General features: G+C 44.2%; 2 protein-coding genes across 2 annotated transcripts; one reads left to right on the top strand and one right to left on the bottom strand.

The window, feature by feature from the left end:
- Positions 1–11,450: 11,450 nt before the first annotated feature.
- On the top strand, positions 11,451–15,671 carry LOC137095290 (dexamethasone-induced Ras-related protein 1). The gene is made up of 2 exons (XM_067461749.1): positions 11,451–11,802; positions 14,317–15,671. Exons 1-2 carry the CDS (start codon positions 11,517–11,519, stop codon positions 14,862–14,864), a joined length of 834 nt encoding a protein of 277 aa, XP_067317850.1. The 5' UTR covers positions 11,451–11,516; the 3' UTR covers positions 14,865–15,671.
- Positions 15,672–20,382: 4,711 nt separating this feature from the next.
- Positions 20,383–23,833, bottom strand: LOC137095492 (mediator of RNA polymerase II transcription subunit 9-like). The gene is made up of 2 exons (XM_067462227.1): positions 23,344–23,833; positions 20,383–20,687 (listed from the first exon to the last, which is right to left on the bottom strand). The coding sequence occupies exons 1-2, from the start codon at positions 23,670–23,672 to the stop codon at positions 20,471–20,473; spliced, it is 546 nt and encodes a 181-aa protein (XP_067318328.1). The 5' UTR covers positions 23,673–23,833; the 3' UTR covers positions 20,383–20,470.
- Between the last annotated feature and the right edge of the window lie 3,731 nt (positions 23,834–27,564).

Raw genomic sequence — 27,564 nt, 5'->3', positions numbered from 1 at the left:
CTCCGGGGCAGAGAGTTCCACTGCTGAACGGCTCTCACATTCAGGAAGTTCTTCCTCATGTTCAGATGGAATCTCCTCTCTTGTAGTTTGAAGCCATTGTTCCATTGCGTCCTAGTCTCCAAGGATGCAGAAAACAAGCTTGCTCCCTCCTCCCTGTGGCTTCCTCTCACATAATTATACATGGCTATCATATCTCCTCTCAGCCTTCTCTTCTTCAGGCTAAACATGCCCAGCTCCTTAAGCCACTCCTCATAGGGCTTGTTCTCCAGACCTTTTATCATTTTAGTCACCCTCCTCTGGATACATTCCAGCTTGTCAATATCTCTCTTGAATTGTGGTGCCCAGAATTGGACACAATATTCCAGATGTGATCTAACCAAAACAGAATAGAGGGGTAGGATCTTGTAGGATTCCATTGCATTAAACCATGGCAGTTAAAGGGGTGTTGTGACTGCATCTACAGTGTAGATGCACGCTAAGAATGTAGGTCCTCCCTTGATGCTCCAAGGCAGGCATGGGCCAAATTTGGCCCTCCAGGTGTTTTGGACTTCAACTCCCACAATTCCTAACTGCCGGTAGGAGGGCCAAATTTGGCTCATGCCTGCTCTACAGTCAACTTCTATGCTGGGAGACCAAGAGAGTTTTCGAGAGAACCCCTATCTGGGCATCTCTAGGTATTCCAGGGTGATTTTGTGGTCAGTTTCCAGCAAAATTCTATCATAGAGTGATACTACATAACCTAGACATTCCTGGAAATAAAAGAATTAGCCATTTCTTTGTGTGTTTTTTGTACTTGTGCACCACTAATGACAGAAGTAGGCTCTGCTTCAGAGGAAAGAACTGACAGAAGCACCGAAGAGAATTCATTGTCTAAGGAAATCCTATGAAATTCAGGAGCATTGCATTGAGAGGTTACTTGGGGTCTTTCTACACAGCCATATAATCCAAAATATCAAGTCAGGAAATCCCACAATATCTGCTTTGAACTGGGCTATCTGAGTCCATACTGCCATATATTCCAGTTCAAAGCAGATATTCTGGGTTATATGGTTGTGTGGGAGCACCCTTGAAGACACGTTTTCCACTATAAAATTGCCTGAATGCCCTTCCTTCCTTCCTTCCTTCCTTCCTTCCTTCCTTCCTTCCTTCCCGTTCTCTTTTCCCACTCCCTCAATCTCACCATCTGTTCTCTCTTTCCTTCCTTCCTTCCTTCCTTCCTTCCTTCCTTCCTTTCTTCTCTTAATTCCTGCAACTTTTCCTTATATCCTTCCCCTCAATCTCACCTTTCTTCTCTCCCTCCCTTCCCTCTTTCCTTCCTTCTTTCTTTTCCTCCTTCCTTCCCTCTGTCTCTCCCTTCTTTTCTTTATTCTCTACTTCAGTTCTTCCTTCCCTTTCTCCTTCCTTTCCTCCCTCACTCCGTTGCTTCCTTCTCTGCCTTCTTTCCTTCCTTCCCCTTCTCTTTTCCCTCTGCCTCAGTCTCACCATCTTTTCTTCCCTCCCTCCCTTCCTTCCTTCCTTCTTTCCTCTTTTATTCCCTTCATTCCTGCAATTGCTCCTTACTTCCTTCCCCTCAATCTCATCTTCCTTCCTTTCCCCTTCCATCTTTCCCTTCTTCTTTTCCTCCTTCCTTACCTCTGTCTCTCCCTTCTTTCCTTCTTCTTTCCTTCAATTCTTTCTTCCCTTTCGCTTTCCTTCCTTCTCTCACTCCATTCCTTCCTTCTCTGCCTTTTTTCCTTCCTTCCCTTTCTCTTTTCCCTCTGCCTCAATCCCACCATCTTTTCTTTCCTCCCTCCCTCCCTTCTTTCCTTTCTTCTTTCCTTCAATTCTTTCTTCCCTTTCTCCTTCCTTCCTTCCCTCCTTTACTCCATTCCTTCCTTCTCTGCCTTCTTTCCTTCCTTCCCTTTCTCTTTTCCCTCTGCCTCAATCCCACCATCTTTTCTTTCCTCCCTCCCTCCCTCCCTTCTTTTTCCTCCTTCCTTCCCTCTGTCTCTCCCTTATTTCCTTTCTTCTTTCCTTCAGTTCTTCCTTCTCTTTTTCCTTCCTTCCTTCCTCCCTCCCTCCCTCCCTCCCTCCCTTCGTGCCTTCCTTCCTTCCTTCCTTCCCTCCCTCACTCCATTCCTTCCTTTTCTGCTTCCTTTCGTTCTTTTCCTTCTTTCCATCTTCCTGCCTTCCTTCCTTCCTCCCTCCATGCTCCCAAATGGCACATATGATCCCTGCCCATTGTGCCAGCACACACTGAGACCTGGTAGTGAAAACAAACCCCCATCTCCTAAGCCCCATTGACCTCCCTTGCAAACACGGAGTACCCTTTTCAAGGTTGGAGCTGTGATGCCAAATGCTCTCCCACTCTGAAAGAAAGGAAGAGAAAGCATCCCAAAGGTCACTCTCTCCCTTTTCCGAGAGCCATCCCTGGAATCCCAGCACAAGAAAGCCATGGGTGACGCCATCGGGCATGACACTTGGGGCGGATTACGTGTGCTGTTGCGCCGAACCGAACACGAAAGCCTTTTGACCAGGCCCCATTCCTAGGAGATGCCCTGACCGCTGTGTTCTGCAGGGCTTTTCCTCAAGGCCTTTGGGTTCCTCTTGCAGGTCAACAACAATGAATCACATGCACACATCTGTGGGTTGTTGATGGACATCTGTTCAGATGCCAGGATCCCAAATGGCTCCGCTTTGGGGAAATCTCCCCCGCATAAAAAACTGATCCTGAGTCACGTAACGCACTACCATTTCCATTTCCTTTGGATCATGCACAGAGTGAGCAATGCATTCCGGTTTATATTAGGAACACTGAAATAGTTCCAGTCTGTTGGGGACCAACTTGGTATAGATCAATAATGCATCATATAATATAATATTACATCACTGCTCTGCCTGCCTGCTTCCCTGCTGACACGCTCAAATCGCAAGATAATAATTGTTTTGAGACAAGTTTATGATCGGCAGCTTGATATATTCCTCTCTCTCTGGATGAAAAACGTTTGCCGCCTCCAAATAGTTTTTCATAAAGGCCCAAGGCCATAAACGAAAGAGACAAGGCATTCCTAATTCATTTTACGGTCGTTCCCATTTGGAACAGCAAGAGACGAATTGATCCAGATAGAGCACCAAAGGGACTACACTGTCGAATTAATGCGGATTGACAGCACCTGGACTCCCTTGATTCCTGGGAGTTGCTGCTTGGCAAAGCGGGCTCAAAAGATTGTCATACTACAACTCCCAAGATGCCATAGCACTGAGCCAGGGCTGTGCAAATGGTGCCAAAGTGCATTAATTTGACAGTGTAGATGCTCCCTTCAATACTAGTTAAGTCTGTTGGGGCTATTTTTAACCCATTCTGAGCTATTAATAGTCAGTCCCATTATCCAACAATTGCCTAGAATCATAGAATCATAGAATCAAAGAGTTGGAAGAGACCTCATGGGCCATCCAGTCCAACCCCCTGCCAAGAAGCAGGAATATTGCATTCAAATCACCCCTGACAGATGGCCATCCAGCCTCTGTTTAAAAGCTTCCAAAGAAGGAGCCTCCACCACACTCCGGGGCAGAGAGTTCCACTGCTGAACGGCTCTCACAGTCAGGAAGTTCTTCCTCATGTTCAGATGGAATCTCCTCTCTTGTAGTTTGAAGCCATTGTTCCATTGCGTCCTAGTCTCCAAGGAAGCAGAAAACAAGCTTGCTCCCTCCTCCCTGTGGCTTCCTTTCACATATGTATACATGGCTATCATATCTCCTCTCATCCTTCTCTTCTTCAGGCTAAACATGCCCAGCTCCTTAAGCCGCTCCTCATAGAGCTTGTTCTCCAGACCCTTGATCATTTTAGTCGCTCTCCTCTGGACACATTCCAGCTTGTCAATATCTCTCTTCAATTGTGGTGCCCAGAATTGGACACAATATTCCAGGTGTGGTCTAACCAAAGCGGAATAGAGCATGGGGAGCATTACTTCCCTAGATGTAGACACTAGGCTCCTATTGATGCAGGTCAAAATCCCATTGGCTTTTTTTGCCGCCACATCACATTGTTGGCTCATGTTTAAGTTGTTGTCCACGAGGACTCCAAGATCTTTTTCACACGTACTGCTCTCGAGCCAGGCATTGTCCCCCATTCTGTATCTTTGCATTTCGTTTTTCCTGCCAAAGTGGAGTATCTTGCACTAATCAATATCAAGTTTGCCTCTCCCAGAAGGAACAGCCATTTGCCTCCATATATGTTGCCAGTTTCAGAATTAGGAGACCAGGAAGGATGTGCAAGGCTATTATTATTATTATTATTATTATTATTATTATTATTTGAAACACAACAAGATGAGTCCACAGCAGACACTCTGCTGGCTGTTGTATTGGATCACACATCGGACACTTCCCAAGTGTCTAGGACTGTGTGATGTATCGACGAATAATGCGTGCAGATCCCAGTAAGGTGGCCTTTTGCAGCTGGCAGATGGTAATTTTGTCAGCGCCAATTGTGTTTAAGTGCAGGCCAAGGTCTTTAGGCGCTGCATCCAGTGTGCTGATCACCACTGGGACCCCCTTGACTGGCTTGTGCCAGAGTCTTTGCAGTTCGATCTTTGAATCCTCAAATCATGTCAGCTCTTCCAGTTGTTTCTCTTCAATCCTGCTGTTGCCTGGGATTGCAACATCGACAATCCACCCTCTGTTTTTTAATATTATTATTATTATTATTATTATTATTATTATTAAACACTTGGGAAGTGTCTGATGTGTAGTCCAATAGCTCATAGTCTTTTCTGGTACCAACCATCACTGCAAATGCCTGATTCCATAGCCAAGTTTTCACTTGCTTCCTAAATGACAGGAAAGGCGGGCAGACCTAACTTCATTCGGGAGAGAGTTCCATAGCTGGGGGGCCACCACAGAGAAGGCCCTGTCTCTCGACCCCACCAAGCGCACCTGAGAAGGTGGCGGGACCGAGTGCAGGGCCTCTCTGGAAAAACTTAAAGCTCTTGAAGGTTTACAGGGGAGAATACGTTTGGAATAGGGGAGAATACGTGTTTGTATTACTACTACTACTACTACTACTACTGTGCATTATTGAGCCATATGATAACATTGTTTCTCTTTTTTTTTCCTGATCTTAGTTACAAATACTATTATTATTATTATTATTATTATTATTGTATTGTCGAAGGCTTTCATGGCTGGAATCACTAGGTTCTTGTGGGTTTTTTCGGGCTATAGGGCCATGTTCTAGAGGCATTTCTCCTGACATTTCGCCTGCATCTATGGCAAGCATCCTCAGAGGTTGTGAGGTCTGTTGGAAGTAGGACAATGGGTTTATATATCTGTGGAATGGCTGGGGTGGGGCAAAGAGCTCTTCTCTGCTGGAGCTAGGTGTGAATGTTTCAACTGACCACCTTCAGTAGCATTTGAAGGCCTGGCTGAGCCTGGAAAAATCTTTTGTTGAGAGGTGTTAAGATGTGCCTGGTTGTTTCCTCTCTGCTGTTTTCTGGTTGTTTCCTCTCTGCAGAGAGGAAACAACCAGGCACATCTTAACACCTCTCAACAAAAGATTTTCCCAGGCTCAGCCAGGCCTTCAAATGCTAATGAAGGTGGTCAGTTGAAACATTCACATCTAGCTCCAGCAGAGAAGAGCTCTTTGCCCCACCCCAGCCATTCCACAGATATATAAACCCTTTTTCCTAGTTCCAACAGACCTCACTACCTCTGAGGATGCTTGCCATAGGTGTAGGCGAAACGTCAGGAGAAATGCCTCTAGAACATGGCCCTATAGCCCGAAAAACCCCACAAGAACCTTATTATTATTATTATTATTATTATTATTATTATTATTATTATTATTATTATTATTATTATTATTATTATGTGCAACTCTGGCCTTTTGCTATGTTTTTTCGCCTTTCCATTCTCAATATTTACCCATAAACAAACAAATAGACATTTCACAAGAAAAACACTTGGAAAATTTAGACTTGAGCCCTTTACTGCTCCATAGTGGTGGATTGATGCATTGCAATGACTATCCTTGATTCAATTAACATCTGAATTGTCCCTTCTGTCTATCTGGCTGACCTTTATTTATTCTGAACAGCAGTCATTATCTCTTGAAAGCACACACCAGATGCTAAGGATACATTTCTGGCATATATATATATATATATATATATATATATATATATATATATATATAACACAACAACAATCAACTGGCAAAGAAACACCATTCTGGCATAGACTTATTGTCGCTGTTCGCTGTTGTTCTTCTATTACACTGCAGTTGTAAAAATGTACAACGAGGCCCCCAAAATGGAATATTGTGTGCAGATCTTCATGTCTTGGCAGGAAAGCAGATATATAAAACCTGCAGAAAAGGGCAACCGAAATGATCAAACAGCTGGTACGACTCCATGAAGTCCTCAAAATTTGGGGCATTGTATTGTCGAAGACTTTCATGGCCGGAATCACTGGATTGTTGTAGCTTTTTCAGGTTGTACGGCCATGTTCTAGAAGCATTCTCTCCTGACTTTTTGCCTGCATCTATGGCAGGCATCCTCAGAGGTTGTGAAGTCTCACAACCTCGAAGGATGCCTGCCATAGATGCAGGCAAAACGTCAGGAGAGAATGCTTCTAGAACATGGCCATACAACCCGAAAAAGCTACAACAACCCATTATGGGCATTTCTTTTTTCATTGAAATGAAGGACTTGCAGCTTAAGAATACCTAGAAAAGGCCCAGAAGGTATAAATTATATTTTTTATCATGTAAGAAGCAACTTGAAAAACTGCAAGTCGCTTCTGGTGCAAGAGAATTATCTATCTGCAGGGATGTTGCCCAGGGGATGCCTGGATGTGTTGCCATTCTGTGGGAGGCTGTTCTCATGTCCCCATATGGGAAACTGGAACTAAAAGATGGGAGCTCACCCTATCTCACGGATTTGTACCGTCGACCTTCAGGTCAGCAGTTCAGCCGGCACAAGGGTTTAACCCATTGCACCACTGCAGATCTTGAATAATTAATAAATGAAACTGCAGGTATAGGAATCATATAATACTCAAGTTGTCAACAGAGACACTTTTCCCCTTCCCTTTTGCATAATATTATAGTCTCGTGTCATTAACAGTCATGATATTAGAATATTGACATCCAATAGCACCAAACAATGGAAATTCCCAAGGATGAAGAATGCATGGCTAGTTGTTTACTCTACGAGGAAAATATCTTAAGGGATGGCTAACGGTTATCATTAGGGGTTATCATTAGGGGTTAAATCACTAAGCTGTAGAACTTGCTGTGGTGGAGGCCTTCTTTGGAGAGTTGGAGGTCTCTTCCAACTCAATGCTAGGTTGGAAGAAGCTGGGGCTAACAACAGGAGCTCACACCATCCTTCGGATTTGAACCACCAACCTTCTGGTCATAGAATCATAGATTTGGAAGAGACCTCATGGGCCATCCAGTCCAACCTTAATCTGCCATGAAGCAGGAAAATCACATTCAAAGCACCCCCGACAGATGGCCATCCAGCCTCTGTTTAAAAGCTTCCAAAGAAGGAGCCTCCACCACACTCCGGGGCAGAGAGTTCCACTGCTGAACTGCTCTCACAGTCAGGAAGTTCTTCCTCAGTTTGTAAACATGCAAATGTGAGTAGATCAATAGGTACTGCTACGGTGGGAAGGTAATGGTGCTCTATGCAGTCATGCCAGCCCAATGATCTTGGAGGCGTCTATGGACAACGCCGACTCTTCAGCTCAGAAATGGAGATGAACACCATCCCCCAGAGTTGGACTCAGCTAGACCTAATGTCAAGAGGAAACCTTTACCTTTAACTAATGGTTATCAATGGCTATCAATGAGCTCCAGACCTTGGAAACTACAACTCCCAGTATCCCCAGGTCTGTAGCTGTAAGAGTATTATGATCTGAAAAGGGGCTCTTGTCATGCTTTGGGATCCAATATCAGAAATCTAGTGCTGAGTGCCACGATTGTTATCAATGCTATCAATGACCCCCAGACCTTGGAAACTACAACTCCCAGTATCCACAGGCCTGTAGCTATAAGGGTATTATGATCTGAAAAGGGGATCTTGTCATGCTTTGGGATCCAATATCAGAAATCTAGTGCTGAGTGCCACGATTGTTATCAATGCTATCAATGACCCCCAGACCTTGGAAACTACAACTCCCAGTATCCACAGGCCTGTAGCTATAAGGGTATTATGATCTGAAAAGGGGATCTTGTCATGCTTTGGGATCAAAAATCAGAAATCTAGTGCTGAGTGCCATGATTTTGTATCTTTTTATGCCTTTGATTTGGGGTCTAATTTAGGGGTCCTTTTTGGGAATGCTTTGTGCCCAAAACCAGTTTGGGTTTTCCAGAAGGATAGTTCAAATAAGTTCCTAGTAACAATTCCAACATTTGTTTATTCCTTCTGCCTCCCTTCTTCTAACTCTTCTGATGAATTCCAAGTTCAGAAGAAGAAAGCTTTTTTTGGAATGCTGCTTCCAGATCCCGAACTCCAAAAATGGTTTCTTCCTCCTTCAATAAAGGTCACTTTCTCTGGGTTCTGGATTCAAGAGCCTTGTTTACCCCCAGCATTGAAGCAAAGGAAAAGAAGTCAAAGGAAATGTTCTTGATTGTGTTGCCCAGAGGAAAACCAAGCCAGCCAGCTGCAGAAATATAGGGCATGGCGTCAGCAAAGAGAAATAGAATACATAATAATGGGGCCGACTGTGCTAGAATGATGCTCTGGGTTCCAGTGCATCGTGTTAGCCTTGCTCGGTTATGGAAAGCTTCAGTAGGTCATTGAGTCCCCCCTTTTTGAAGGAACGACCGTCTGCAAAGAAGACGATTTCTTTGAATTTTCCCATCGGACAAAAGCCTCTTTTAAGAGCCTTACCTGCGTGTGATTTATTGCCAGGAACCAACCACAAAAGGAACATAAAAAGCACCACAAGTGTGTTGGGAGATGTGGAAATGAAGCCAATGATTGCCTCAGGTGCCTCAGACCCATGAGGTCTCTATGATTCTATGACCGGAAGGTTGGTGGTTCAAATTCGAAGGATGGGGTGAGCTCCTGTTGTTAGCCCCAGCTTCTTCCAACCAAGCTTACTTACTTACTTACTTACTTAGGCGATCCCTCACTTTCCGAGGATGATTGTCTTCCAATATTCTTGTGGGTCCGTATGTGGCTGTGGAGCCCTATTCTTGCTCTGCATCTTCTTCCGCAGTGAGGGCATTGGTTTCCAGGTGGAAGGCAGTCTCAGCCGGGGTTGGCTTGACGCGCCTTCCTCTTGGCACGTTTCTCTTTTTCACCCTCCACTCGTGCCTCCTCAAATTCTGCAGCACTGCTGGTCACAGCAAGCATAGAATCATAGAATCAAAAGAGTTGGAAGAGACCTCATGGGCCATCCACTCCAACCCCATTCTTCCAAGAAGCAGGAATATTGCATTCCAAGCACCCCTGACAGATGGCCATCCAGCCTCTGTTTAAAAGCTTCCAAAGAAGGAGCCCCCACCACACTCCGGGGCAGAGAGTTCCACTGCTGAACGGCTCTCACAGTCAGGAAGTTCTTCCTCATGTTCAGGCCTTTTCCTTTTCTCCTCAGCCACTTAAATCACCCACATTTAAGGCAGACACCCTCAAAGGTTGTGAGGTCTGTTGGAAAGTAGGCAAATGGGAGTTATATATCTGTGGAATAATCTCCAGGGTGGGAGAAAGAACTCTTGCCTGCTTGAATCATAGAATCATAGAATCAAAGAGTTGGAAGAGGCCATCCAGTCCAACCCCCTGCCAAGAAGCAGGAATATTGCATTCAAATCACCCCTGACAGATGGCCATCCAGCCTCTGCTTAAAAGCTTCTAAAGAAGGAGCCTCCACCACACTCCGGGGCAGAGAGTTCCACTGCTTAACGGCTCTCACGGTCAGGAAGTTCTTCCTCATGTTCAGATGGAATCTCCTCTCTTGTAGTTTGAAGCCATTGTTCCGTGTCCTAGTCTCCAAGGAAGCAGAAAACAAGCTTGCTCCCTCCTCCCTGTGGCTTCCTCTCACATATTTATACATGGCTATCATATCTCCTCTCAGCCTTCTCTTCTTCAGGCTAAACATGCCCAGCTCCTTAAGCCGCTCCTCATAGGGCTTGTTCTCCAGACTCTTGATCATTTTAGTCGCCCTCCTCTGGACACATTCCAGCTTGTCAATATCTCTCTTGAATTGTGGGGCCCAGAATTGGACACAATATTCCAGAGGCAAGTGCGAAAGTTGCAATTGGCTAGCTTGATTAGCATTGAATGGCTTTGCAGCTTCAAGGTCTGACTGCTTCCTGCCTGGGGGAATCCTTTGTTGGTCTCGCAAAACTGGTCTCGCAAAACCCTCTTATAGTGCGGATGCTTATTAAAATGTTTTTCTGTGTGTGAGCAGATGGCGACTACTGGATGGCATATGTTCTGTATCAGAAACCAGAGCTGATGTGGTCTATCCAATGCAATTTTCTGAATCAGCACTCCAAATAACCAAACTGAATCTAAAGTTGACCAAAAACTGATTCGTAACCCTTTTGGTACTAATGTTGGAGAGTGGTTCCTGGTCAGAATGGTCCCTGGTGGAAAAAAAAGTTGGGAACCACTGATTTACACTATAAAACAGCGGTTCCCAACCTGTGGTCCACCAGTGGTCTGCAAGAACTAAAATATTGCCTGCGGCCTCACCGTTACTACACCATTGCAACCAGAGCGACTGGTCTTGCAAAACCCTCTTATAATGCTGAGGTTTACTGAATATGATTTTCTGTGGGTGAGCAGATGCAAATACTGGATGGCATATGTTCTGAATCAAAAACCTAGAAGTTTGAAAACATGCAAATGTGAGTAGATCAATAGGTACCGCCATCCTCACCTAACGTGGTTAGGAAAGAGATGGCTCAATCTGTAGCTGTTTGGGTAAGTACCGCTCTGGTGGGAAGATAACGGCATCCATGCAATCATGCCGGTTACATGACCTTGGAGGTGTCTACGGACAACGCCGGCTCTTCGGCTTGGAGATGGAGATGAGCACCAACCCCCAGAGTCGGACACCACTGGACTTAATGTCAGGGGAAAACTTTTACCTTTACCTAATCCTTTTGGTACTAAAGTTGGAGAGTGGTCCCTGGTCAAAGTGGTCCTTGGTCAAAAAAAGGTTGGGAAACACTGCTTTAGACTGAGAGAGCTGGGTCACCAAACGCAAAAATGAACACAAAACAGGAAAATAAGCTCGAGAGAGAGAGAGCCAAAGCGCACCCAACCTCTCCAAAGCTGTGCGCTTTTACGCACCAAGCGGCCGGCCAAGAAAGCGCCCTCCTCCTCTTCCTCCTCCTCCTCCTCCTGGCTCTCCTTGCATGTTCAGCCCCATCCTCCTCCGAAGGGGCGGACCTGGCAAGGCTCAGGCTCTATATAAACCCCGGCAGAGGCTCGTCTTTCCAGCTCAAAGCCGAGGGAGCTTCGTCTCGAGTTTCCAAGCGCCTGTCCTCGCCTCCTTTTGCGCCCTCGCCTTCGCTCCAAATGCGCCTGGCGGAGATGATCAAGAAGATGGGTCCCTCCGAGTCGGAGCTCAACATCCCGGCCAAGAACTGCTACCGGATGGTCATCCTGGGCTCCTCCAAGGTGGGCAAGACGGCCATCGTCTCCCGCTTCCTCACCGGCCGCTTCGAGGACCAATACACGCCCACCATCGAGGACTTCCACCGCAAGTTCTACAGCATCCGCGGAGAGGTCTACCGGCTGGACATCCTCGACACCTCCGGCAACCACCCCTTCCCGGCCATGAGGCGCCTCTCCATCCTCACCGGTAAGATTCCTCATCCACCTTCAACCACTACTAGGGAAACAATGGTCTAACCTGTAGCTTTTTGGGTAGGTTTGGTAGCCTAGGGTGCGACTACACCGGGCATGGGCAAACTTGGGTCCTCCAGGTGTTTTGGACTTCAACTCCCCCCATTCCTAACAGCCTCAGGACCCTTCCTTTAAGCGGCTGAGGGGGAAAAGGAAGGGTCCTGAGGCTGTTAGGAATGGGGGGAGTTGAAGTCCAAAACACCTGGAGGACCCAAGTTTCTTTGAGCTAAAAAACCAATGCTAATCTCAGGGTGCCTCTCCACTTGTAGCACTGATGCAGTTTGACCCTCCTGCTGTGAAATCCTGGCAGTTGCTGTGCTCAAGCAGCAGCACTCTTTGGCAGAGAAAGTGAAGGAACTCGTAAAGCTACAAGTCCTCTGACTCCAAAACATTTGGGATGGCAGGATAGAGGCAGAAAAACTCACCAAACCTGCCCAGGGAAGGCTCAAAAGCTGGCAAAACGACAACTCCTATGATTAAGTTCTTGTGGTTTTTTTCAGGCTATATGGCCATGTTCTAGAGGCAATTGTCCTGACGTTTCGCCTGCATCTATGGTCCAGTTCCAACAGACCTCCCCTCTGAGGATCTTTGCCATAGATGCAGGCGAAACGTCAGGAGAAATGCCTCTAGAACATGGCCATATAGCCTGAAAAAACCCACAAGAACTTAGTGATTCCAGCCATGAAAGCCTTCGACAATACATTGAACTCCTATGATTCCAAAGCATTGCACTCAAGTTGTGTCAAAATGTGTACGTTCAACAGTGTAGTTCAGGCATGGGCAAACTTGGGCAGATGAGGGGGAAAAGGAAAGGGGCTCAGGCTGTTAGGAATGGTGGGATTTGGAGTCCACCATTCCATACCATAGTTTGCCCATGCCTGGTGTAGTTGCACCCCAGGTTACCAAATCTACCCAAAAAACGCCAAATTCAAAATTGTGGTAATAAATTCTAGATATGTTTGGGTTGTTGTAAGTTTTCCAGCCCGTAAGTTTTACAGCCCGTATGGCCATGTTCCAGAAGCATTCTCTCTTGACGTTTTGCCTGCATCTATGGCAGGCATCCTCAGTGGCTGTGAGACCTCACAACCTCTGATGATGCCTGCAATAGATGCAGGCAAAATGTCAGGACATAATGCTTCTGGAACATGGTCATACAGCTCAGAAAACTTACAACAACTTAAGTGATTCCAGCCATGAAAGCTTTCAACAATATATCTAGATATGTTTTTGAAACTGTGCTTTGAAAGTGTCATTTTCCCCAAAAGTGTCTGCAGTGCAGATGTTAATAATTGCTCTTATTAATATAGATTTGGGAAAGGGGCTCTTTTTTGAATTACAACTCACAGAATCCTTCAGCTCCAGTCATGGATAAATTTGGCAAGCAAAGTCAAATTGAAAAACAATACGAAATAGATATGATCGGTATTATGACTCATAGATCAGGTGGCTGTTAGTGTTTGTGCTCAGAAAGGGTTCTTGTTTCCAAAAAGACAATTATAGGACTGTATGAGGTTTTTAGGATTGCTCTGAACGGATTTCCCCTTTCCTTTCTTCCCTGAGTTATTCCCCCAGCGATCCCTGTCAGACACTTGAATTGGGTAGGAAAAATAAAAGCAACCCTCATGTGCAAATGCCTCATTTTTCTGGTTGTCTTCCCTACTTTCATTTTTTTTTCCAAGCAAGCACTGAGCCAATGCTTTGCAAACTCTCTCTTTGCCCAATTCTCAGCCTTTGAAACTGATCCAACTCAAGTGTTATGCTTGAATGTCAGGATCTAGAACCCTGTTGTTGTCAATGTAGGACTTATATCCAGGTGAAGGTCTATCAGATACCAGCCACTAAATGCCCTGCCATAATATATTTTATGGGGAGCATAAGTCGGAAAGGACTCAAAGGCACACAATAACAAAGTTTACCGCTGTTCCAGCCACGGACTTCGAATTCCTTTTGCAAACTGTGCTTTCGGCTTCCTTGAAACCAGAGCCATATAACTGGGCGCTCTAAATCTTTCTTGATTTTTATGACCCTTTTCTAACAGTGGCATTGGCACTGATTGCCTTGCCACCGTTCCCCTGGCTATTCAATTTAATGGCTCCGAAGCAGTAAAAAGAGGAAAGACAAATATTGAGAAAGTAGAAGGAATTTTACTACAAGGGGATGAATTCCATGGCAGGAGAGATTTCCTAAATCTCCCCTTCATGCATACTACTTAATATTTTTGTGCTATGTTTTATTTCCACTTCTCTTACTCCTAGTAGTAAATGGTAGTTGCCACATTTGCATTCCATCAAAACAAGAACGTATATAATTTGAGTAAAACTGAGAGCATGGAGTTGTCTTGCAGGCAAGCTTAGGCAGAAGGGTATTACACAAAACATCAATGCATTGTTTTTGCTACGTGTACACCAAGCAACCTAACACCATATGATACCTAACCATGTTCCTTCTCTCTTTTCTCCCTCTCCTACAGGCGATGTGTTCATTCTGGTATTTAGCCTTGACAATCGGGACTCCTTTGAGGAAGTCCAGCGCCTGAAGCAGCAGATCTTGGAGACCAAGTCCTGCCTGAAAAACAAAACCAAGGAGAACACTGACGTCCCTTTGGTCATCTGTGGCAACAAGGGCGACCGTGACTTCTACCGTGAGGTAGAGCCCAGGGAGATTGAGCAGCTAGTGGGGCAGGACCCCAAGAAGTGTGCCTACTTTGAGATCTCTGCCAAGAAGAACAGCAGCCTGGACCAGATGTTCCAAGCCCTCTTTACCATGGCCAAGCTGCCCAGCGAAATGAGCCCTGACCTCCACCGCAAGGTCTCCATCCAGTACTGTGATCTCTTGCACAAGAAGGCGCTCAAGAACAAGAAGCTGATGAAGGACGTTGACGGTGGTGGCGGAGAGGCATATGGCATCGTGGCGCCCTTTGCCCGCCGACCCAGCGTCCACAGCGACCTCATGTACATCCGAGAGAAGACCATCAGGGGCGGGCAGGCCAAAGACAAAGAGCGCTGCGTGATCAGCTAAAAGATGGCCTTCTCACATTCCCAGCCAAAGATGGGGGAAGAGGCGATTGTTCATACCAAAACTGTGCCCTCTGCGGTGGCATGGTGCCCACATGCCCAAAGTGGTGGCATCACTCATGGCCTCCTAGCCATTTGAGGGGACTTTTTTTACCAACCAAACTCCCCTTGGTTATTTTATACATACTTGGAGGAGTGAGATTGCCACGGGGAGCTCTGTGGAAAAGAGCCAACAATGGAGAACTTTGGAGAGGAGAAGAGACAGTTTTCAAAAATGAACTTTGTGACGGAGACGTATCTCCGGCCAGTCTTTCGCCATTGTGCGTTGTCTTAAAATAATTGTGTGTGTGTGTGGACAAGTGTTGGATGGGGTTGCGGGTTGAAGAAAACACCCTTCAATGAACTTTTCAGCTGTGCCTACTTGTGATGTTTGTGCCTGTTGCAATGTCGCAAACCAAGAAGATAAATGGACATTGGCTGCTGATATCCGAGGAAACGATCCTCCTCTTGACCCACTTCAGGGAACACAAGTGACTGGTGTATGTTTATGTGCACATGCTGCGTATGTGTGTGTTTAGGGAAAATGTTTTCCTGTTTACATTATCTCCTTCTTTGTCTTTTTTCTCGTAAAAAAAAGAAGGGGAAAACAATATTGCATTCAAGCAAAGAGGCACTTTATATGTCCAACTACTCAGTCCAGATAGACGAGATGAACAAAGTCTTGGCTCAGTGTTTTACAACATGTGACACACTGGTTCTGTCGTTTTGTTATATTTTTTCTATAAAATAAAACATTGAAAAGAAAGTTGAATGTTTCTGGCTTTTGATGTGTTCCTCAATAATATTTCAAAGGGAAAGGGCCGTGGGAAGTGGATGGGATCAAGGCAGAGAGCCTTTCAAGCCTTCCTGTTCCAAAAGTCATGGAGTGCAATATAAATACATATACACACATGCATATGAAAAAAAGATGGGAATATGTGGAAGGATTGTCAAGCCCACTCCCCATCCCACCCCAAAATCAAAAGTTGGAGAAAAAATTAAAAGTTAGTGTACTCCAATGTCCAGAATCCCCCTCCAGAACTCTCCAGTACAACTCCTTCTCTGTTGTTGTGTTCCTTCAAGTTATTTCCAACTTATGGAGATCCCATCACTCAAATTTCTTGGGAAAAGGTCCAGAAGAGGTTCACCCTTGAGTCTGAGAGAGTGTGACTCACCCAAGGTTACCCAATGGATATCCATAGGCAAGAAGGAATTCAAAGCAGAGTCTTCAGAATCATAATCTAATGCTCAAATTACTACATCATGTTGGATACCTTTGTCTTCATTAATTAACATTTTAGGGGTTACATTGCCCCTCAACACAACATATCCCCAATATAATTGAGAAATCTATCCAGGGGGAGTTGAAAGTTATCTCTGGTGCACATATTTGTCAAGATTAAACATCGTAAAAAGGTTTTGGCATCCGACTCACACCCAAAAGTTTCCTTCTGGGTTATGTAATTCTGTTTTCTCCTCCCTGGCCCTGTGCCCATGTTTGTTTGGCCAGAGCAAATAATAAAAAGCTGAATCTCTGAGATCCAAACAGTGACCCCACCTCATTGGTAAGCAAGGCTTCTTTCCTACCATCGAGAGGAAAGCTGGAGTCCCAACTCCCATCAGGTAAAGAGCGGCACTTCCTCCAGTTCTTCATAAATTTTATTAATCCTTTTACTTCAAACTAGGAATGTATTCAGGGCATTATATATGAAAATATCCAAAGTGGCTGCCTGGTGAACTCAATCTTTTGATGTGAACTGGGGCTAGCTAGAAAAATAGTTGCGAAAGGTGAGCCATAAGCCTCAGAAAATCACACCAAAGTAAATCTCAGGTGGGGATGGTTTCCAGAATCCCAATTGGAGGTTCTGGAAAGTGCCGTCCAAGACTACTACCATTTTAAAGTTTGTTCCTGAATAACAGAATCCTGGAAGGTACCCCCCAAAGTCCATCCCGTCCAACTTCCTTCTGTCATTCAGGAAAACACCAACCAAAACCTCCCAAAGGATGGCCATCCAGCTTCTGCTAAAAAGTTTCCAGAGAAGGCCTTAGAGCAGTGGTTCTCAACCTTGGGTCCCCAGATGTTTTTGGCCTACAATTCCCAGAAATCGTAACAGCTGGTAAACTGGCTGAGATTTCTTGGAGTTGTAGGCCAAAAACATCTGGGGACCCAAGGTTGAGAACCACTGCCTTAGAGGAAGGCAATTGAACTAGGACTCTGCCCCTAGTCCAAATAAATGGTTCAGATTGAAAACCATTTAATTTGAATGGAAGTATTGAGAAAAAGATAGAAAATAATACAGAAAGGAACTATTCAGTCTCTTTTTCTCTGTTGACAGTAACTTCCTGGCACTTATAGGATGCCAGGGCCAAATTTAGTGAAAAGCTCTTTGTATGCCATATGTCTTCTTTCCCCCTGCAATTTTTTTTCATTTGGGAATTTTCCCTTCATACTTGAGATTCCTGTACATCTTTTCATATGAATAGTCCCACTAGGATCTGGTGTGTAAATCCCATCAGCAATTTAACTCCAGGTGACCAACGTTTTGCTTCTCATGGGAAGTTATTTCCTTCAACCCACCAATCCTTTATGTTCGATACCTTTCTGCTCCAGAATCTCCAGATATACAGGAGATACATTCCTAAACTTCATCTGGATATGCAAAACAGTAGATAATAGTGAACTTAATTAATTGAGATGAAGGACCTCTGGGCCAAGAATTTCATAAAGGTGTTTGAAAGACAAAGAAAATACTTAAGAGAAGATACGTTTTGTTGGATAGATCAATACGTAGGCACCAGTCCCACGGATACCTGAAAATGGTGTTGGTTGAGTACATAAACTATTATGTGTTTGGTTTCTCTTGCCCTCAGTCACTTCCGCACATTCTGCTGCAATCGGCCAGGTGTCTTTCATTTGCCGCTGGAAAATTTGCAGGTACCCAAAAGGTAAACATTTGTGTGCCTTGGCAGCTTGACAGCACACATGAAATGTACCAAGGGTGAACTGCAGGGAATTCAGACCTCACTGACCCCATGACTTCTTTACTTGTCTCATCCAGGTACATACCTTCCCTCCACGCTCCGACAATCCACCGCATTGTACTCTCCTGGTTTGAGTACAAAACAACAATGGGCACTTCCCTTGTGACTTTGGGACGGGGGCCAAAGCGTTGTACTCAGGCACCTGGAACCGTACAGAGAGCAGGGCAACCGACGTAGCCCTTGCGAGGCAACAATGCCGTTTGCATCATTGACGGGAAGGCGGGAACGGATACGAGTCACCCCTTTGTTCTGCCATGCCACTTAAAATCATAGAGCTGGAAGAGACCCCAAAGGCCATCCAGCCCAACTCTATTCTATCATACTGTGAACCATTCAAGCCTTCCTGATAGATGGCCATCCCTTTTTATTGAGAATTCTTCCTTGGGAGGCCCAAATAGCACCAACATTGCTGCTGTTAGGCCACCAAGTAAAGATCAGATGATGTATGACCATTTTTAAGGCCAACGTTTTTTTGACAAAACCCTTTATTGCGCATGGTTTCAATTCCTTTCAAAGTAGACCTGATTATTTAAATCTTTTCAATCAGTCAAAGGTTTTAAATAGTCAATTTCATACTTTTTCTAAATATATATTCATTGCTATGCATGTTTGAATTTTTCCTCTAAGTCGATAGATAGATAGATCTATCTAGATCTATCTAGTATCTACTACTACTACTATCTATCTATCAACTACTACTATCTGTCTATCAACCACTAGGTTGGCATCATCACATATGTCTATGTAAATAGAGTTCCCCACAAATTTGTCTCCAGAATTCCTTTTTTCGCCCCTCTTATACTTCTCTTTCATCTTCTTTCGCTCCAGGATTTTAAAAATGCAGAATATAGAGTGTGAAATGAGAGTATTCCCTTCCAAAAATAGATAAATGAAGATAGTAAAATGAAAAGAATATATATGTGTGTGTGTGTATGCAAAGAAAAAAGGTTAAAAGAAAAAATGAAAAAAGAGAAATAATAATAATAATAATGACTGGAAACAATAAATGTTGTAACCAAACATATCCAAAATTGGGTCAGGGGGTATTTCAAAAAGAAGAGGGAAATAAATCTTATAGAATAAATTAAAAAAGAAAAAAGAGAGCAAAAATACTTAGATAAGACTATATTCCATAACCTGACATAATGGAACAGCAATTATATATATTTTCAGATTTCCCTTCCCTTGAACTGAACTCTTAAGAAAGCAATTACAGAAACAAGAATTTATTCAAAATAAACAACACAAAAATATTTTTTGAAAAAGATATGTACACACAGACAACACATTTGTATGCTGGGGCTTTGGCTACAAATTTTGACAGAATCCCAGAAAAATTGGGACACAACATTGACCCAATCCCAACCGCCCCATAAGCTTCCATGAATCACTCTCTGTTCTAGTTCTGCAGATTTCAAATAAACATAACCTCGGCTTCCCTGCTGCTTCCTCCTGCTGGCGTCCTTCGCAGAAGGAACAGGATAATTGCTTTCTAATGGAGCTGAGAGTGGGATATATTAGAAAAATGTTTCCCGCTCTCCTTTTTGCTTCTCGTTTATACAGGAAAAATCATTGCCACAATCAAATGTTCACAATACAAATGAAAAAGGTAGCAGATTACATGTTGGAACAAAAACCACTTCTGAAAAGTACTGCACTCTTTGCAGCTAGAGATATAAACTCTCAAGAAGAAAGTCAGGCTCCCTGACACTCTAGCTTTTTAGGAACAAGGATTTACAAAATATATAGTTGGTTTTTCAAGTATGGAACTCTATCCCACACTAGCATTTAATATGAAACTATAGGAGGAACACCCAAAAAACCAATCCTGAGGAACAATGCAAAAGATTGCATCTAAAAATATAATCTCTCAAGAGAAAGGTCAGGCCCTAAGTGCAAGAATTTTTTAAAAGTATGAAGGAGGCTATCCACGTATAGAATATAAATCCTGTATTTTTCAAATCCATGCATCTAGAAAGCTGGAGTGTCATGAGGCCTTTTCTCTTGTTATGTTTCTATCTGCAAGGACTGCACATTATTTTCTAGAATTTAGTTGTGTTCTAACATCTAGTTCCCCCATCCTTTCTTTTTGTGTTTGAACATGATTGCGGCACATAATTTTCACGTATAAATTATACATTATATAGGAAGAGTACCCAAAATCCAGTCCTGAAAAACATTGCAAAATATAAACTAACAGTGTTTTCCACCAAAGAGAGTCCATCAGAACACATGAGTCCCAGGAATAAGTAATATACCAGGCAAAGACCTTACTAAGTACTGGAGATGGCCCAGGGTGCAGAATTGATGCAGCTTGATGTCACTTTAATTGCCATGATTCAATGCAATGGAATCCTGGGGAGTTGTAATTTAAGTGAGGCACCATCACTCATTGTCAAACTACGTCTCCCATAATCCCATAGCATTGAACCACTGCAGTTAAAGTGATATCGAACAACATTAATTTGACAGAGTAGACACACCTTCATTCTGTGCCCTGGAAAAGAAGGGGCAGAGTCACTTCCTTTCTTATTCCTTGGGGATCTCAAACATGCAAAGGCTCTTGTACTTCTGCAGCAACTCGCTCTTGGTTTTCACTTGCTCCCGGAGGCTTTGGAGCTGGAGCTGCTGCTGTTCGGGGCTCATGCCGATGCCCTGCATGGACTTGACCAGCTTCCGCATCTCCACAAATTTGGTCCTCAGTTCGTTCAGCATCTGGTGGACATCCTGGCTGTCTTTGTCCATACTGGGAACACAACAGGAGGGAACAGAAAGAAGTCATTGTTGCACTTATTGGCCACAAATGCTGGCAAAATGCCTAGAAGGTCCTCAATGGGAACTGGACTGAGACTTAAGAGGAAGCTGCTCCATAAGACAGTTTCCCTGGGAAAGCACAAAACCCCGGGGGCCTTTAAATTCCTTGTGGTCTTTATAGGATTATTTCTAAAACGGCTGCCTCTCATTTTTTGGCTTATTGTTCCTTGTCTGTTTTTCCACCTAACTTTTTGACAGCCTAGTTGCTTTCTGAAAAACTTACGTTCATACTGAGTATAAGAAACTGAATTCCTTGGTTAACAAAGCCTCAGGTAGTGACTATTGTTGTTGTTATATTTATATCTTGCTTTTACCTCTTGATTGAAATGTGGATGGCTCACAACATTGAAAAAACAATACAAATCCCACAGTGTGTCTACACTGTAGAATGAATGCAGTCTGACACCAGACTGCATTCCAGAAGAGAGTGTGGATATGCTATTGTGTGTTTTATTTGCCAGGGGAGTCGTTTTTGCGCATGCACTGTAGCAGCTTTTGGCTTTTTGGGGTTTTTAAGTCCCTTCCGCTGTATTTTTCAGTGTTTTTATGAGTGACTAGCCGTTCCCTGCCATGTGTTGTTGTGGCCCACCGGAGCGTCATACAGGGAGCATACCACCCCTCTGTTATGTCAGCTCCAGTTCCCGTTCCGAGCATAATTCAAAGTGCTGCCGATCCAGTTCCGAGCACAATTCAAAGTGCTGGTTTTGACCTACAAAACCCTATACGGTTCCAGCCCAGTGTATCTGTCGGAACGTATCTCCCTCTACGTCCCGCCTCGGAGTTTAAGATCTTCTAGGGAGGCCCTGCTCTCGGCCCCACCTCTATCACAAGTGAGGTTGGTGGGGACAATGAGCAGGGCCTTCTCGGTGATGGCCCCTCACCTGTGGAATTCACTCCCCGGGGAAATTAGGTCATCGACATCCCTCCTCTCTTTTAGAAGGAAATTAAAAACATTGATATGGGACCAGGCTTTTGGACAATCTGGCAGATAGACAAAGGACAATTGACGACTAGAATTGATAGGATTTGACAATGTGGAATGAATTTACGCACTCTGAGCTGGCAAACGTTGAGCACTAGATTGGTTTTATTGATTATGATGTATAATTGATTGATTTAATTGCTGCTTATATATGTTTTATCTTATTGTTTGTGTTGGCATCGAATTGTGCCTTTTGTAAGCTGCCCTGAGTCCCCCCTCGGGGGTTGAGAAGAGCGGGGTAGAAGTGTGCGAAATAAATAAATAAAAATAAATAAAATATGTTTGTTTTATTGCAATTTGTGTTGTTATATTGTAATTTTTGTTCAGGCTTGGCCCCATGTAAGCTGCTCCAAGTCCCCTTTGGGGCGATGGTGGCGGGGTATAAATAAAGTTTATTATTATTATTATACACCTACATTATATATTTTTTTTCTGAATCATACAAAGTTTTGAAAAAAGGAAGTTATGCTGCCTCACCCTGTATTACCAGCACTGGGTCCCAGCTATCATACTATTACCAGCACTGGGTCCTAGCTATCATACTATTACCAGCACTGGGTCCCAGCTATCATACTATTACCAGCACTGGGTCCCAGCTATCATACTATTACCAGCACTGGGTCCCAGCTATCATACTATTACCAGCACTGGGTCCTAGCTATCATACTATTACCAGCACTGGGTCCCAGCTATCATACTATTACCAGCACTGGGTCCCAGCTATCATAGTTACCAGCACTGGGTCCCAGCTATCATACTATTAGCAGCACTGAGTCCCAGCTATCATACTATTATACGATATGTGCTTACCTACAAAGCCCTGAATGGTTTGGGACCAGCCTACCTGCGTGACCGCATTTCCATCTACGAACCCACGCGTTCTCTTCAGTCATCAGGAGAGGCCCTGCTCGTGATCCCACCAGTGTCGCAGGCACGCTTGGTGGGGACGCGGGACAGGGCCTTCTCCGTAGTGGCCCCCCAACTCTGGAACCCCCTCCCCAAAGACTTTAAACAGGCCCCTTCATTGGCTATCTTCAGAAAGAACTTAAAAACCTGGCTTTTCCGATGCGCCTTCCCAGATTAGGAAATCTCCACTACCGAGTCCCACAAGCACTTTACCAGAACCAATAATTGCTGCACATTGTACATCGCACTTGCCCTAGTAACCCGCTATACACCTCTTGTCAAATCAGCACTTTTAATCCTTATACCCACCTTTTGGCCCGGCCCAGTTTTATTGTGTTTTAATGTACTGTGCTTGTTGTTTATTTTGCTTTAATTTGTTTTAATTGTTTGATTTGTTTGATTGTATTGTTATGTTGTATTGTTGTGGCCTCGGCCTGTTGTAAGCCGCTTCGAATCCTCTGGGAGATGCTAGCGGGGTACAAATAAAGTTTAATAATAATAATAATAATAATAATAATATTACCAGCACTGGGTCCCAGCTATCATACTATTACCAGCACTGAGTCCCAGCTATCATATTATTACCGCCAAGTTGCTCTTATTTCTTTAAATACCCTTTCCCAATTTTTTTGTATAATTTCACAGGTCCATCACAGATGAAGACCTGGGCCTATTTTCTAATAGTCTGCCCCCCATTTACCATTTGATGACGTCGTGGACGAGGGGCAGGAAGGAGGCCTGCTCGTGGCTGGGGGGCGCCGCGGAGGGCGAGGCCTGCTGGGCCGAGGAGGCCTGGGGAGGAGGCTGGGCCGGCGCCTGGAGCTTGGCCTCGGCCGGGGAAGGCTGCTGCTGCTGTTGCTGCGGAGGAGGAGGAGGCTGCGAAGAAGGCGGCTGCTGCTGGGCCTGCGGAGGAGCAGCAGCCGGGAGCGGAGGAGGCCCCGCCGGCTCGCCCTGAGAACTAGGCCCCGACGGAGGCAGCGAGCCCTGGGCAGGCTCCTCGGGCCGCGGGGCAGGGCCCGGCGCCGCCATTGACAGCCCCTTCCTTGCCTTCGCTGCGGCCTTCTCTCCCTCTGGAGACCCGCCTCGAGTTCGGTTGCTAAGGGCCGCTCTCCTCGCGTTGCCAAGCAAGGAGACTTCTCTTTCTCTCTCTCTGAAGGCGCGGGGATATGACGTCACGCCCCTTCCTCTCGCTCTCCTCTAGGAGTTGTCGCGGGGTTTAGGCGTCAGGAGGAGGGGCCTGCTCTGAGGGAAAGGGAAAGGAGGAGGAGGAAGAAGAAGGGGAGAAATAGGAGAGGAAAAAGAGAAGAATGGAAGGAAAGGAAGGAGGGGGAAGAACAGAAATAGGGATAAAGGAGAAGAATAAATGGAGGAGGAAGAGAAAAAGGAATAGAGGAAGGGAAGAAGAGAAAAAATGGAAGAAGGAGAACAAATGGAGGGGGAAGAACAGAAGTAGAGATAAAGGAGAAGGAGGGAGAGAGGAAGAGAAGAGGAACAAACAGTGAATGAGCAAAGAAGAAAGAATAAATGGAGGAGGAAGAGAAATAGAAATAGAGGAAAGGAAGAAGAGGAAAAAATGGAAGGAAAGGAGGAGAACAAATGGAGGGGAAGAACAGAAATAGAGATAAAGGAGAAGGAGGGAGAGAGGAAGAGAAGAAGAACAAATAGAGCAGAAGGAACAAAGAAGAAAGAATAAATGGAGGGGGAGAGAAATAGGAATAGAGGAAGGGAAGAAGAGGAAAAAATGGAAGGAAAGAAGGAGAACAAATGGAGGGGGAAGAACAGAAATAGAGATAAAGTAGAAGGGGAGAGGAAGAGAAGAGGAACAAACGGAATGAGCAAAGAAGAAAGAATAAATGGAGGAGGAAGAGAAATAGGAATAGAGGAAGGGAAGAAGAGAAAAAATGGAAGGAAGGAGAACAAATGGAGGGGGGAGAAGAGAAATAGAGATAAAGGAGAAGGAGGGAGAGGAAGAGAAGAGGAACAAACAGAGAATGAACAAAGAAGATTGAGAAAGAGGAAAGGGAGAAGAGAAAATAAGGACAAAAGGAGGGGGAAGAAGAGAAATAGAGGAGGAGCAAAAATGGAGAAAGAGAGGAAAAAGGGAAACATAAAAGGAATAAAGTAGAAAACAGGAGAATAAATGGAGGAGGAAGAGAAATAGGAGAGGAAGGGGGAGAAGGAAAAAATAGAGGGAGAAGAGAACAAATGGAGAAGGAAGAGAAATAGTGATAAAGGAGAAGGAGAGAGAGAGGAAGAGAAGGGGAATGAGCAAAGAAGAAAGAATAAATGGAGGAGGAATAGAAATAGAGTAAGGGAGAGAACAAATAGAGGGCGAAGAGAACAAACGGAGAAGGAGATAAAGGAGAAGGGAGAGGAAGAGAAGAGGAACAAACAGAATGAACAAAGAAGGAGAAAGAAGAGAAAGAGGAAGGGGAGAAGAGAAAATAAGGACAAAAGGAGGGGAAAGAAGAGAAATAGAGGAGGAGGGAAAATGGAGAAAGAGACGAAAAAGAGCAACACAAAGGAAGAGGAATAAAGTAGAAAACAGGAGAATAAATGGAGGAGGAAGAGAAATAGAAATAGGAGAGGAAGGGGGAGAAGAGAAAAATGGAAGTAAAGGAGAACAAATGGAGGGAGGAGAAGACAAATAAAGATAAAGGAGAAGGGGGGAGAGGAAGAGAAGAGGAACAAACGGAATGAGCAAAGAAGAAAGAATAAATGGAGGAGGAAGAGAAATAGGAATAGAGGAAGGGAAGAAGAGAAAAAATGGAAGGAAGGAGAACAAATGGAGGGGGGAGAAGAGAAATAGAGATAAAGGAGAAGGAGGGAGAGGAAGAGAAGAGGAACAAACAGAGAATGAACAAAGAAGATTGAGAAAGAGGAAAGGGAGAAGAGAAAATAAGGACAAAAGGAGGGGAAAGAAGAGAAATAGAGGAGGAGCAAAAATGGAGAAAGAGAGGAAAAAGGGAAACATAAAAGGAATAAAGTAGAAAACAGGAGAATAAATGGAGGAGGAAGAGAAATAGGAGAGGAAGGGGGAGAAGGAAAAAATAGAGGGAGAAGAGAACAAATGGAGAAGGAAGAGAAATAGTGATAAAGGAGAAGGAGAGAGAGAGGAAGAGAAGGGGAATGAGCAAAGAAGAAAGAATAAATGGAGGAGGAATAGAAATAGAGTAAGGGAGAGAACAAATAGAGGGCGAAGAGAACAAACGGAGAAGGAGATAAAGGAGAAGGGAGAGGAAGAGAAGAGGAACAAACAGAATGAACAAAGAAGGAGAAAGAAGAGAAAGAGGAAGGGGAGAAGAGAAAATAAGGACAAAAGGAGGGGAAAGAAGAGAAATAGAGGAGGAGGGAAAATGGAGAAAGAGACGAAAAAGAGCAACACAAAGGAAGAGGAATAAAGTAGAAAACAGGAGAATAAATGGAGGAGGAAGAGAAATAGAAATAGGAGAGGAAGGGGGAGAAGAGAAAAATGGAAGTAAAGGAGAACAAATGGAGGGAGGAGAAGACAAATAAAGATAAAGGAGAAGGGGGGAGAGGAAGAGAAGAGGAACAAACGGAATGAGCAAAGAAGAAAGAATAAATGGAGGAGGAAGAGAAATAGGAATAGAGGAAGGGAAGAAGAGAAAAAATGGAAGGAAGGAGAACAAATGGAGGGGGGAGAAGAGAAATAGAGATAAAGGAGAAGGAGGGAGAGGAAGAGAAGAGGAACAAACAGAGAATGAACAAAGAAGATTGAGAAAGAGGAAAGGGAGAAGAGAAAATAAGGACAAAAGGAGGGGAAAGAAGAGAAATAGAGGAGGAGCAAAAATGGAGAAAGAGAGGAAAAAGGGAAACATAAAAGGAATAAAGTAGAAAACAGGAGAATAAATGGAGGAGGAAGAGAAATAGGAGAGGAAGGGGGAGAAGGAAAAAATAGAGGGAGAAGAGAACAAATGGAGAAGGAAGAGAAATAGAGATAAAGGAGAAGGAGAGAGAGAGGAAGAGAAGGGGAATGAGCAAAGAAGAAAGAATAAATGGAGGAGGAATAGAAATAGAGTAAGGGAGAGAACAAATAGAGGGCGAAGAGAACAAACGGAGAAGGAGATAAAGGAGAAGGGAGAGGAAGAGAAGAGGAACAAACAGAATGAACAAAGAAGGAGAAAGAAGAGAAAGAGGAAGGGGAGAAGAGAAAATAAGGACAAAAGGAGGGGAAAGAAGAGAAATAGAGGAGGAGGGAAAATGGAGAAAGAGACGAAAAAGAGCAACACAAAGGAAGAGGAATAAAGTAGAAAACAGGAGAATAAATGGAGGAGGAAGAGAAATAGAAATAGGAGAGGAAGGGGGAGAAGAGAAAAATGGAAGTAAAGGAGGAGAACAAATGGAGGGAGGAGAAGACAAATAAAGATAAAGGAGAAGGGGGGAGAGGAAGAGAAGAGGAACAAACGGAATGAGCAAAGAAGAAAGAATAAATGGAGGAGGAAGAGAAATAGGAATAGAGGAAGGGAAGAAGAGGAAAAAATGGAAGGAAAGAAGGAGAACAAATGGAGGGGGAAGAACAGAAATAGAGATAAAGGAGAAGGAGGAAGAGAACAGGCACAAACAGAGAATGAACAAAGAAGATGGAGAAAGAAGAGAAAGAGGAAGGGGAGAAGAGAAAATAAGGACAACATGAGGGGGAAGAAGAGAAATAGAGGAGGAGGGAAAATGGAGAAAGAGAGGGAAAAGAGCAACACAAAGGAAGAGGAAAAAAGTAGGAAACGAGAATAAATGGAGGAGGAAGAGAAAGAAATAGGAGAGGAAGGGGGAGAAGGGGAAAATAGAAGGAAAGAAGGTAGAAAAGAAATAGGCGAGGAGGGAAAATGGAGAAAGAGAGGAAAAGCAAGACATAGAGGGAGAGGAGCAGAGAAGAAAGGATAATAAATGGAGGAGGAAGAGAAAT

This window comes from Anolis sagrei, chromosome Y, assembly GCF_037176765.1.
Source record: "Anolis sagrei isolate rAnoSag1 chromosome Y, rAnoSag1.mat, whole genome shotgun sequence".
Lineage (NCBI taxonomy): Eukaryota > Metazoa > Chordata > Lepidosauria > Squamata > Dactyloidae > Anolis > Anolis sagrei.
Note: the sequence above shows the minus strand (reverse complement) of the source record. Positions and strands in the feature narration are given on the sequence as shown.

Excerpts from the sequence above, each read along its gene's own strand:
- LOC137095290 (XM_067461749.1), top strand. The coding sequence starts at position 11,517 with ATGCGCCTGGCGGAGATGATCAAGAAGATGGGTCCCTCCGAGTCGGAG. Across the intron at positions 11,803-14,316 it reads GCGCCTCTCCATCCTCACCG|GCGATGTGTTCATTCTGGTA; the intron begins GTAAGATTCCTC and ends CCTCTCCTACAG.
- LOC137095492 (XM_067462227.1), bottom strand. The coding sequence starts at position 23,672 with ATGGCGGCGCCGGGCCCTGCCCCGCGGCCCGAGGAGCCTGCCCAGGGC. Across the intron at positions 20,688-23,343 it reads GTCCACGACGTCATCAAATG|TATGGACAAAGACAGCCAGG; the intron begins GTAAATGGGGGG and ends TTGTGTTCCCAG.